The sequence below is a fragment of the Bufo gargarizans genome, chromosome 2 (genome assembly GCF_014858855.1).
Source record: "Bufo gargarizans isolate SCDJY-AF-19 chromosome 2, ASM1485885v1, whole genome shotgun sequence".
NCBI lineage: Eukaryota > Metazoa > Chordata > Amphibia > Anura > Bufonidae > Bufo > Bufo gargarizans.
This window is the reverse complement of record NC_058081.1, coordinates 460,897,488-460,910,933: the sequence shown is the minus strand read 5'-3', so window position 1 is coordinate 460,910,933 and position 13,446 is coordinate 460,897,488. Positions and strand designations below refer to the sequence as shown.

General features: G+C 49.0%; 1 protein-coding gene across 1 annotated transcript in view; it reads right to left on the bottom strand.

Annotated features, from left to right (window-relative positions):
- Positions 1-13,446, bottom strand: part of TMCO6 (transmembrane and coiled-coil domains 6) — a 59,550-nt gene extending 46,104 nt beyond the window's left edge. The window contains 3 exon segments of the mRNA XM_044281038.1: positions 7,548-7,663; positions 9,947-10,088; positions 13,351-13,446. Of these exon segments, the coding sequence (XP_044136973.1) occupies positions 7,548-7,663; positions 9,947-10,028 (198 nt within the window). The 5' untranslated portion in view covers positions 10,029-10,088; positions 13,351-13,446.

The window sequence follows — 13,446 nt, the reverse complement described above, 5'->3', positions numbered from 1 at the left end:
CTCCCGGGTCGATGGTGGACCGGCTGAGGAAATCCGCCGCCCAGTTGTCCACCCCCGGGATGTAAATCGCAGATAAGGCCGGCACGTGCGTCTCCGCCCAGAGGAGAATGAGGGTCACCTCTTGCATCGCTGCGAGTGCCTCCCTGATGGTTTATGTATGCCACAGCCGTGGCATTGTCCGATTGGATCCGAACAGGGTGGCCCCTCAGCAGATGGGTCCAGTGTCTGAGGGACAGAAGAATCGCCCTCAGTTCCAGAATATTGATTGGAAGTCTGGACTCCGATAGAGACCAAACGCCCTGGACGGACCGGGGAGGGAAACCCCCCCCCCACCCCCGTAAGCTGGCATCTGTGGTAATCACCAGCCAGTTCAGTGGAAGGAAGGACTTCCCCCTTAGAGGGATATGCAACCACCAGCCGAGGGAAGCCCGAGCCAGGGGAGGCAGAAGAAAGGTCCTGTCCAGACTCCTCGGTGATTTGTCCCAGGCCGACAGAATTGCCCTCTGAAAGGTGCGGGATCGGAATTGTGCGAACGGCACCGCTTCGAAACAGGCAACCATCTTTCCCAACAACCGCATGCTGGATCTGAGGGAAGGGCGGTGATGACGGAGGAGACTGCGAACCGACCCGCGAAGGGCCAGACGCTTGTCCGACGGAAGGCGGACCTCCGCCAACTCTGTATCCAGGAGCATCCCCAGGAAGATCAGCCGTCTGGAGGGGGTAAGGGAAGATTTGGGGTGGTTGATAATCCAACCGAACCGCGTCAGGGTCTCCAGAGTGAGTTCCACACTGCGGGATGTCTGAGAGAAGGAGGGTGCCTTGACCAGGATGTCGTCCAAGTATGGGAGAAGAAAAACACTTCTTGAACGTAGAAGGGCCAAGACAGGGGCCAGGACCTTGGTGAACACTCGAGGAGCCGTCGCCAGACCAAAGGGAAGGGCGACGAATTGGAAGTGATCGTCCCCCACCGCGAAGCGCAGGAAGCGGTGATGACATGGAGCAACCGGAACGTGGAGGTATGCATCCTGAATGTCGATTGAGGCCATGAAATCCCCTCTTTCCAGGGAGGCCACTGCGGACCTGAGAGACTCCATCCGGAATCTCTGCAGTCGGAGAAAACGGTTCAGGCGTTTTAGGTCCAAGATCGGACGCACTGAGCCTTCCTTCTTGGGAACCACAAAGAGGTTCGAGTAGAACCCCCTGAACCTTTCCGTCGGAGGCACGGGGGCGACGACACCCTTGTCCATTAGAGAGTGAATGGCCGCGAAGAAGGCGGCCACTCGTACGGGATCTCGCGGAGGACGGGATCGGAAGAAACGGTCTGGCGGAATGGACGCAAATTCGATTTTGTATCCGCAAGATACAATCTCGAGCGCCCATGCGTCTGAGATGTGGGCCCGCCATACGTTCCTGAATAGGAGAAGGCGGCCCCCCACCCGGGTGGGTGGGGGCGCACCTTCAGGCAGAGGGCTGCTGGCCTGTGGGAGCCCGTGCAGGCTGGGACTTGCGCCAGGTAGGTTGCGTCCGAAAAAACGGCTTCTTGCGTCTATCCTGGGCTGGGCCAGAGGAAGAAGAACTGGCCGCGGGTCTAGACCCGGTGGGCTTGCGAAAGGACCGAAAACGGGACGAACCAGCGCGACCACGGGGGGCGCCCATTGGCCTGGACTGGGGGAGGTGAGTACTCTTCCCACCCGTGGCCTCTGATATAAGTTCGTCCAGACGGGTTCCGAACAGGCGGGAACCCGTGAATGGTAGGCCGGCCAAAGAGCGTTTGGAAGCGGCGTCCGCCGCCCAAACCTTCAGCCAGAGTTCCCTCCTGACAGAAACTGCCAGGGCAGAGGAACGGGCAATGAGGGCACCCGCATCAAGGGAGGCCTCACAGACGAATTTTCCGGCCTGAACAATTAGTTGGGCTAAGGAACGGAGGTCCTGAACAGGGACGTCCGACCCTAACTCCCGTTCCAGTTGCAAACCCCATTCAGAGACCGCTTTGCCAACCCAGGCGGAGGCAAAGACCGGTCTAAGGGCCGAACCAGAGGCAGTAAATATGGCCTTGGAGAGGGATTCCGTACGACGGTCCTCAACAGACTGGAGGGAAGATCCGTCCTGTACAGGAATAGTAGTGCTTTTGGACAGGCGAGCCACGGGAGGATCAACCTTAGGCGGGGATGTCCACGTGGTCACAGAATCCGCTGGAAAGGGATAACAAATGTCCAGCTTTTTGGGTGTAATAAAGCGGACGTTAGGCCGAGTCCAAGCCTTGGATACCACAGAAGAAAAATCAGCGTGTATGGGAAAAACCTTGGAGGCCTGTTTGGGGCGGAGAAAGGACACGCCGGCCTGTTCAGAGCTGGGGGGGTCATCGTGTAGCTGAAAGGTATCACGGATGCTAGTGACAAGATGCCCCACCGCGGACGCCAATTTGGACGGAAGCTCTGAGTCCATGTCCACGTCCGAATCCGCCAGTTCTCCCTCAGAAAGCGTATCCCTTTGAGAGGATAGACTTGACTGAGCTCGCACGCATGGCGGAGAGAGCGAAGCATCTGGAGAAGATGTGCGCTCAACCCTTGAACGTTTCTGAGTATGCCGGGCCCTGGAAGATTCGCTGGGAGGCAGGGAACCAGTGGGGGCGGCAGAAACGGTAGTCCCAGCGGGTGCGACAGGGATTGTGGCAGCCTGCGGGAGAGGCGGTCTATCCACGAGACGGCCCACTACGTGTGTAAGGCTTTCCACCGCCTGAGACAGAGACCTAGCCCAGTCAGGGGGTTCAGAGGCACCGGGGGGCGCAGCGGGAAGCGGGCCCTGCACCGGGGCCTGACATGCAAGGCAATGCGGCTCAGATTGCCCACGCGGAAAAAGTTCCTTACAGGCGGTACAGGCATGGTACCAGGGTTTGGGGGCACCTGTGGGATCTGACATGCTGAAGTGTGGTTGTACTCTAATATAGAGACCACAAAGGGTTATAGCAGCTATGACCAGGAGGGTTAGGAGAGGGTTAACTGTCCTACCAGTGCCTCAGAAGAACGTCAGGAGATGGCCCAGATCAGCAGCAGCAGAGAAGCAGTGAACAGCAGTGAGCAGCAGAGAGCGCCCACAGAAGCCGAGCGATGTACACAGGAGGTTAGAGTCCCCCACCGTGTCCCAGCTTCCTGTCAGGAGTGAGGAAGCGCGGGAAACCTCAGCAGAAAGCGCGGGGAACAAGCTCCGCCCCCTCCAGCGCTTGAAATGTCTCCTGTGAAGGAGAACGTAGCTCCGCCCCCAAAATGACGCGCGCGTAAGCCCCGCCCCCTGCCGGGACCGCTAAGCCCCGCCCCCCGTTCTCGGCGGGAAGGGGGAGAGAGAGAAGAGAAAAATGGAGTCAGCCCCGAATGAGGGGGAGGGGGGGGGGAGAAAGATAGCAGCGTGGGGGGGAACGGCGTGGGGGTGCTGAGGATGCTGCTGTGCTGCATTGTCCTGCAGATGAGCGCTCAGAATGAGCGACCACGGGTGCCCCCCTTACCCAGAGGGGTAGATGCTGCAGATAGGGACGGGGTATGGGCTGGAATAGCCATCTCACCGTCCGACGTCTTCACCCTCAGTCCTTTCCAGCAGGGTCGCCCCTTCAGCCACTGGCACCGCAGTGGCAGGAAGCTGGAAGAGGGGCTTGGCGTGCGGGCGACCCCCTAGCTGGCGGGATGTAGGGGAGCCATTGCTGCCCAGATCCTCCTATTGCTTCTGTGGGGGAGGCAGCAGTGCAGATAAGTTGGCACTGGCGCAGCTCAACCCCGGGAGAGCAGAGAGGTCTAATGCGTCTCTGGTATCCCTAGGAAAAAATAAAATAACAAAATTAGAAGAAAAAGTAAAAATAACAAGGAGAAAACAGCCCTGCAGTAGCAGGGAGTGTCTTGCCTCCTTGGACACTAAGCTAAAACTGGTAGCCTCTATCTCCAGGCTGAGGGTATAGCTGATGGAGGAGGGGCTTAACAGTTTTACTTAGTGTCACGCCTCCTAGGGAGCTGCGCTATACCCAAGGTCTGTGTCCCCCAAGGAAAATGGGCGAGAAATAGGATTTTTTGTGCTTACCTGTAAAATCCTTTTCTCGCTGAGTTCATTGGGGGAGACAGGACCATTGGTATAGCTGCTGCTGCTGCCACTAGGAGGCGACACTAGGCAGAAAAGTGCTATCTCCTCCTCCCAGCTATATCCCTCCTGCATACACTGAGCTAATGAGTTTGTAAAAAAGCAGTAGGAGCAGTCAGGAGAAGTCAATTGTATGAAAGAGAACTGGAGATGGGTCAGAACCAAGAGCAGATGGGACCCTCTAAAAAGAACCAGCAATGTACTTACTGGGTGGGTGCTGTCCCCCCCCCCCCCCCGAACTCAGCGAGAAAAGGATTTTTACAGGTAAGCACAAAAAAAATCCTATTTTCTCGCTCGTATCATTGGGGGACACAGGAGACCATGGGACATTCCAAAGCAGTACCATGGGGAGGAAATAAAAGACTAGAACAAATATAAGGCTGGCTATGGGACCCTGCACAGAAATGTGGGGAAAGGATGCACAGGTACCCTGAATAGGACAGGAATAGCATGGACCAAGAAGGCCAGCCAGAGAGCGTAGAACGTACAGCGTCTTAGACTGGGCAAAAAGAGGAGCCCAGTTAAATGAAGCCCAAAGGCTCGAAAGGCATCAAAAAGATATGGAAAGCAGCACATAATATCCCTAAGAAGGATAAGCATGTCTGACGGTACTTCCGGATGACGAGGACCACAGAATTGCTGTTGGGACCTGGACTGGAAACCCAGGATGTCTTGCATGGCAATAGGCCCAATGGAAAACCAAGGGGGTGTTTCCTAAACAGAAATTAACCTGTAGAATCTGGGTATGCACGAGACCTGGCGAACGAGCAACAGGAAAACCCAGACACGACCTTACCAAATGTATCAGGATGGGATACTTCAACCCAGGAAAAAACTGGGAAAACTGGAAGGAATTACTGGGCAAGAAGAGTGCAGCCAAAGCAACCTCCGCCACTGGACAAACGGAAGTGATGCTGAATCCAGGACCATATCATGACTGGCATTAGACAGCCTGAGGAAATTGAGCAACCACACTCTTGAAAGAGAGCATGCTACAATACATGAGAGAGAGAGAACATACACTCGCCGGAATACACTCTTGGAAGCCGATCCAAAAGGTAAAGATCGCAGCATACATCTCTGCTTAGAAAAGGAAACGCCTCCTAAGGAGCAGGTACTGTGGAAGACAGATGCCCCTAGAGCCGTAGAGGCTTGTCATGAGACTTCTAACAAAAGAAGCTGTTTGATACTCTAGTGTCACTTGATTATATAAGTCCGCATAATTCTGTTCGATCTCCCACTGCTCTGGTGGTACTTGCAGGGTATAGGGTGACTGACTGGAGCTGAACAGGTGCTGGTAATCCTGCTCCAGTTCCCATTCCTGGACAGCTAGTTCAATCAGGTCTGGCCTTAGATCTTCGGCCATAGGGAGATCCAGCACAGCCTCTCTGTAGTCAAATATGTCCCAAAGCCGTGACTCTGCCGCACTCCCAAATTCCGGTTCTGCAAAGGTCCCCCATAATAAGCCAGGGCCATTATAATCCTTGCCCTCGGGTTTGTCAAATTTGGCCATTCCGGGAACCCGCTGAACCGCGTACCAACGTAGCGCTTGGTATGCCTCATCGAGACCCAGTCCCTTCCATGCCAGTGAATGGAAACCATGATGCATTGTGGGGATGTGTGGTGTCTGTATCCTGAATTGCTACATATCTGTCCTGTGTCCGATTGGTTGCTGTACTTACATTGTATGTGTTGTAATATATTGATTGGTTGTATTTCAAAACCCTGTGGGCAGTACTATGTTTGTGGATTGTGAATAAAAGAGGCTGTACGTGCAGGTACAGTCAGAGGCTGCTTTTATACCTTCATGAAGTTTTTGGCTCATGTTTGGGGAATGCGATAACTACACGCTTGGGGATTGCTATATCACAATACTCCCCTGAGTATAAGCTCTTGTAAGAGCTTGTTCCTGGTTCCGGTCTCTGCATTTAGGATAGGTTAACCCACTGGAGCGTGGAGCCTTGTCGTAGGTCCAGGGTGGGTAGGAGACGGCGAGACCTCCACCAAGCTTCGGCAGTGCGTGGGCGCTGACGGTGTCAAGTGAAGTGCTTGGAGTCCTCTGGAAGCACTAGGAGCATCTATCGACGGAGATACCCGGTCGGGGTGCTAGGAATGGGGACTCTCGTAGGAGCAGGCCGACCGGAAGGACTTCCCGCCGGAACAGAAGGCTGTAAGATTCTCGAACCCTGGACCGAGAAGACCAAGGATGGGCGTCCTGGATGCCCGGCAGCTGGATGAAGTGGTCGCCCCTGGAGGGGATGTGACCGCTGGGAACTGGTAAACCCCGGAGGTATGGGGCAGAGAGAGGGGGGTGCAAGGAGAGAACACGGGCCAGGAAGAAACAGTATTTGGCCAGGGAATGGAGGGGTGGAGAGGGGAGGAATGGAGAGGGGAGTAAGAGATTGGGGGAGGTGGTGGATGGAAGGGGTTATACTCATCCTGTGTTCACAATACTCACTGCATCTTCATCCTCTTCTCTTCACCCCCCGGGGTACCAGCAGGGTCACCTCTTCAGCCACTAGCACTGAGGTGGTAGTGAGGCTGGAGTGGAGGGGGACTGCAGAAATGTAGGCGACCCCATGGCTGGCGGGATGCAGGGGAGCAGGGCCGTCCTGGTCCACTTTTGCCTTCTTGGGGGAGGTCGGGCAGTGAGGGGAACCGACACCGGCCTTCCTCCCCGGGTAAACAGAGAGGCCAGGAAACTCTGCTTCCCATACCTAAAGGGGGGGGAAGGAAAAATAACAAAAGAAGACGCCCTGCAAAGCAGGGAGGTCTGCCTCCTACAGACACTAAGCTAAAACTGATTAGCTCACAGTATGCAGGATGGATATAGCTGAGAAAAGGAGCTAGCACTTTTTTGCCTAGTGTCGCCTCCTAGTGGCAGCAGCAGCTATACCCATGGTCTCCTGTGTCCCCCAATGATACGAGCGAGAAATATAACCACATTATACTGGCCGTAATAGCTGAGGTGCCAAATTTTTTGATAGATCATCAAAACATGTACTCAAATATAGATGTTGCTGTGTCTTACTTAAATTAAATTGTATTTAAGATTTGACATCTTTACTTGCAATCCAGCAACATCTCTGACTGATCTCAATTTTCTCCTGAGACAACTTCCTTTGTGTGCAGCCCTTGCTGTCTCTATGGTCACCCTTAGAGTTTAGAAGCAGGAGCAGTGTTTTCTGTTCATTTCCCTTGTGGCCCTCTCTGGTACAGCCCAGATTGCCCTACACCTTCTATTATTTTCCTCTGGAGTGATAACTCCATGAGCTGAAATAATAAATGACGGCAGGTCTGTTTTGTCTCAGGTTCCATTTTCAGATAGACATGAATTATCTGCTTTCCTGTTTTCACATCAGACATTTACTGCTGGTTCTGCTTTTTACTTATAACATAAATTTGTAACCAGTAATGCGCTTACGAACCTGCTGTTCAGAGATTGGAGACTGCACATTTTCTTCCAGGATCTCATCATCATGAGTGAGATTTTGCAGAAGCCTCTTGCTGATAAGCTGTTCTTCTCTTCTTGCTTTTCTTAGCGCTAAAGAGGAATATTTATCATATAATACTTATTACCATGACCAAGCCCACATTTTATGAAAGTATTTATTCCACTGCCTGCCATTGGAGTTTTAATTATGTCAGACGACCCCTTTAAAAGGTAGAGCGTTGGTTGGAATCAAGTCCAAACATTAGTCCAAACATACAAGTTATGACACTTGTATACAGTCAGTATATGATTTATATGTTTGGATCCTGTGGGTGCAGACAGACTGATGGCTGAAGACCCCATACAAATAAGAGAAAAGTCTACTAAACCCAATGATTTCAGTAAGACCAGCCAACTGTCTAAGGCTACCTCCACATATGCGGCAGGCATTCTGGTATTCTGTCCAGGCAGAGAAACAGTGTAAGGTGGTCCCTCAAGTTACAATATTAATTGGTTCTGGGATGATCATTGTAAGTTGAAACCATTTTAACTTGAGTCCATAACTCTATGGAAAACCAGTAACTGGTGCCAAGGCCTGAAAATGTAATCTGAAGAAGATAATAAAAAGTGAAGTTTTAATAAAAATAAGATAACCAAGAATAGATGCTGGAAGCTGTAAATTACTTTCTATGGTAAGAGCAGGAGCTTCTTCAGGGTCTTGCATAGTACATACATGTACCAGAAAAGTAAAATGAAGCTGCAGCTCATCCTGCCACACACAGGGGGCAGTACAGAACGCCCAGAAAAGACCATTGTGTGTTGAGCATATTATATCCTGAGGCCATTGTATCTTGAGGGATCACTGTACCAGAGTTGCTGTATGCGGTGCAGCCGGACACCATTGGGGCCCGCTGGATCCCATTCACTATAATAGGGTCTGTTGGGTTTCCAGCATGAATGCCGGCATTCCACTAGACATTTCTGGCTTGCCACAGACAAAGAAAGCAGAGTCTCATCACACTGCATTATCCCTTTTCTGAGTCCTATTTAAGGGCAACAAGTGATATATCAGTGACAAAAAATCTGTCTCCTCACATCGCAGTATCAGTGTATCCCGATGCAGCTTTAGCCTGTCTTTCCTACCACTTGCTTTGAGGTTTCTCCATATTAGCTCTTGCAAGCCAGAGCAGTGTGAAGCTGCAGTTCATAGAAATACACTGAATATACTGCACACAGCATTCACAGACAGGCAGTGTGAGTCAGGGGAATTTTATAATGGAACTAACGTATTTTTTGCTTTATAAGACACACTTTTTTCCCCAAACGTGGGGGAAAAATGGCTGTGCGTCTTATAAAGCGAATACTAGTGACCACTTCCATATAAAAACGCTCACTAGTATCCATTAGGTGCGGGGAGCGAAGCGCCGGAATGCTTGTAATACTCACCCTCCCGGTCTTCTTTCCTGGGGCAGACGCTTTACTGTCCTGACCACGTACAGAGTCAGGACGAAGTGCGCGCACTATGACCTGACGCTGCACGCAGTCAGGTGACAGAGAAGTGCAGGCCGGGAAGACGGGGAGCTCGACTTCTGCCGGAGGTGGAGAGGAGCCGGATAGGTAAGAGGAGTTTTTTTATTTTAATTGATTTGAAGTTTGATGGGGGTCTGACAAGGTGGGCTGATCTGAGGTCTGATGGGGGTCAGATGCCCATAATAAAAGTGTATGTATGCATCTGGGATAAAACAAATGAGACTAGTAGAATATAACGGTGATTTAACATTATATGTAAAAAAATTCTGGAGTGCTTTAAATAGGCCGGCAGGTTCGCTCATAAAATGACATGACCCAGCAAGAAGTACGGTGATCCCTCAAGATACAATTGCCTCAGGATACAATATTCAAACTACACTTTACCATGGCTGCCAGGACTTTAGCGTCCCGGCAGCCATGGTAACCACTCTAAAAAAGCTAAACGTCGGATCCGGCAATGCGCCAAAACGACGTTTAGCTTAAGGCCGGATCCGGATCAATGCCTTTCAATGGGCATTCATTCCGGATCCGGCCTTGCGGCAAGTCTTCAGGATTTTTGGCCGGAGCAAAAAGCGCAGCATGCTGCGGTATTTTCTCCGGCCAAAAAACGTTCCGTTCCGGAACTGAAGACATCCTGATGCATCCTGAACGGATTTCACTCCATTCAGAATGCATTAGGATAAAACTGATCAGGATTCTTCCGGCATAGAGCCCCGACAACAGAACTCTATGCCGGAAGAAAAGAATGCAAGTGTGAAAGAGCCCTTACAATGGTTTCAACATACAATAGTCCTCCTGGAACCATTTAATATTGTAACTTGAGGGACCACTGTATACCGAAAATAGGACAAAAATAAAAATCACCTGTCTCTCGTTCTCTGCGCTGTGTCCTCAAATCTTCCAATTCTGGCTGTGATGTCTTGCCAAATTTCTTTCTATGCCACATTCTTTATGATAGGTGTCACTGGGTGATTCCCATAAGGCATAATTCAATCAATCTTCAGACCTAAAAGATTAACAGCAAATCTAACTAATAGAGTAATTCAATCAAATCACTAAAATGCTATTATACAATCCAGTGTGAGGTTACGGGACCTACAGGAAAACAGGCCAAACACAAATTTTAGAAAACTTCAGGGTATTTACTAAGGCCGCATTCACACAATAAGGCCTCGTCCACATTTCCGTATCAGTTTGATGTCAGTGAAAAAAAAGCATCCGTGTTTCGTCCATGTATTTCTTATTACCCTCCGTGTGTCATCCTATCAGTCTACAGTGAAAAATCGACACAACATTCGCGTTGTGTCCATGATTTTCACAGACTCAGACTTCAATGGGTGGGTTTGGTCTGCATCACGAACCAAAGTAGTGCATGTCTCCGTGATCTTTTTTTACTGACCCATGGTCAGTAAAAAAAAACTACTGATGTGTAAATAAACAGACACATTCAAATCAATGGGCGCATGTGCTTGTCCACAGAAAATGCGGACAGCACACATCAGTGAAAAACGGACAAGGCCTCACTGTTTGGCCAGCGATTGTGAGCCAAAACCAGGAGTGGAGGCCACACAGAGATAAGGTAGAAGGGAAACATCTGCTTCTGTTCTAGGTCTTTGACCAGCACCTGGTTTTTGCTCACAATCACTGATGGAAATCACTGACCAAACACCGACTGTGTGAAAGCCGCCATAGACTACCTGCACAGGATGCGGACTACGTGCCAGATTGATGTACCGAAAAACTGAAGGGTACTCCAGTGCCAGCAGAGTATATGAGATTAATGACATTTTTCCATTGCAGAAATTGACCTGCTGTGAGGATTTCCAAATCCGTATGTCAATTATGTTTGCGTTTTTAGCATTTAGAAATTGCGGATTTTTGTGCAGATATGGTGCTGAAATGCGCATACATCCGCACAGAAATTCGTGTGCATCTTATGTGTGTTCACCCGCATCACACAAGTGCAGGTCAATATGCAGAAAATCCACATAAATTTCCATTCGTATTTCTGTGAGTTTCTGCACCCAAAAAAGCTATTTCTAATAGCAGTTTTTGGTGCAGATTTGATGCGGTTTTGCCACAGATCTCACACTTCATTAGAAAAGTGTGAGATCCACAACTAGAACCACAAACATAACTGACATGCTGAGGATTTCTAAATCCACAAAGTGTACAGGAGCTACATTTTTATGGTACTGTACTAAGTCTATGCTATTTGTCCTCAGGAATCCACGCAAAAAAAGTGCATATTCCACAACTTTGGCAGGTACCCTAAGATGGGCATTTCATGCATTAAAAGTATCCAGTGGAGTCAATTGCACCAAATTGCAATACATTTGCCCCATCTTTGGGCTTCCTGTGCGCCATAAACGTGAATCAAAGCCAGCTATATGCTAGCGTAGATTTCAGATATAAATTACACCAGTTTCTGACAAAAAATGTATTGTGCAAAAATGTGTAACTTTTTAATGCCCATGATTAGCCGTAGCGCCAAGAGGACTGGACCAGCTGTGCAGACAACGGCACTGGAAAAAGAGGCGTGTATAACATCCTTTCTTATTTTTGCCACTTGGGAGGCTTGTCCGATATTTTTAATTATCATGGACAACCCCATTAGCCCCTTCCTCAGATGTGTTGTACATGTACGGCAGATGTTGGGTCTTTACACAGCAGACACCTGGGGCTATGGTCAAATGTGACCGTGGCATCTGAAAGGCCAAATACCCGGAAGGCTAGAACACCTCCCCCTGGCTGAGATTGGGGAAGGCGTTCCATTGAAGTAATAAGCCAGAGCCTGTACAAAGCTTCTAGGCTTATTACTGGTATATTCCAATTCAGGCCTGCAGGTGGCAGCACTGAATAGGAAAATACTAATCTATCTACATGGTAATAGATAAAATGTCATTACTTTATACAAATTGCAATCTAATGATTATATGTCGGGGTAAAAAAATAATAATATAATAATCTCTCTGGTGGGCAGGACAGCAGGAGTGTGATTAGATTTAGCGCTTTTTCCTATTGGATTACAGGGTGGTCGTAACTAGGGATAAGCAAATCGACTTCGGATGAAACATCCTAAGTCGATTCGAATAATACTTTGTTTGAATACTGTACGAAGCGAGCGCTCCGTACAGTATTAGAAGGTATTCGCTCCTATAAGCCGAAGTTATTACTTCGCGAGGTCTCGCGAGACTTCATATAATAACTTCATAAATCTATTTCTACTGTTTAAAAATATTTCCCGATCTCGGGTTCAGTTCCAAGTGGTACCTTGGAACCGAACCTGAGTTTGGGAAATGGCTTTTTACAGTAGAAATTGATTTATGAAGTTATTATGCGAAGTAATAACTTCGGCTCATAGGAGCTAATACCTTCTAATACTGTACGGAGCTCCGTACAGTATTCAAACAAAGTATTATGTGAAACGACTTAGGATGTTTCATCTGAAGTCGATTCGCTCATCCCTAGTTGTAACCATGGAAATGAGCCGTGTATAATGTGATGGAAAATTAATCAAGCCAGCAAACGAGGCAATATGGACAATCACAATACATTAGTAAGTGCCTTGTAGTAACTTTCTCTACATGATAAATGCCACTTGCTGAAGTGACACAACCCCTTTAAGGATATGTCCACACAGAGTGTTTTTTGTGCTGATTCCAGGGTGGAAACTGTGTCAAAATAAGTGTGACCGTGATGGAGGCCACACAGTGATTAGCCCAGTTGAACAGGGGTTAATTTACATGTGGACCCGCAGCAGTAACCATGGCAGAAACCCGAAGCTCTGCCAGCGAAGAGATTTATCAAAGTAGTGAAAAGGAAAACTGGCTTAGTTGCCCACATCAACCAATCAGATTCCACCTTTCATTTTCCAATGGTGCTCCGAAAAAATGACAGGTGGAATATGATTGGTTGCTAGGGGCTACTATTCTAAGCCAGTTTTCCTAACACCAGTTTTGCTCAATCTACCCCAATGAGTATTGTGCCAGTGTGAACATATACTAACAGTATACAATAACATAGTATACAAAAAAATAGTAGCTGTCTCGACTTTTTCTCCTGCACGCTGTTAATATAAGTGATGTATACACTGATACACACTACATAACACTAGTGCTACACATTGCGAATATTATTGGCTGCTACAGTACAAGGGGGGAAAGAGCACACTGTCAGCGAAGAAAACATTCAGCTTCAAGTTACCATACAAACAATATCTAATACGAGTGCATGCATGGTACAGACCTTCCTTCTATACTACTCACTTCTTCTAAGAGAGGCACGGAGACACCATTCACAAGAGCCTCATTTACTTTACAGTGAAAATCTGTCTCCAGAGCAGTACGCAGGATTCAAGGCAC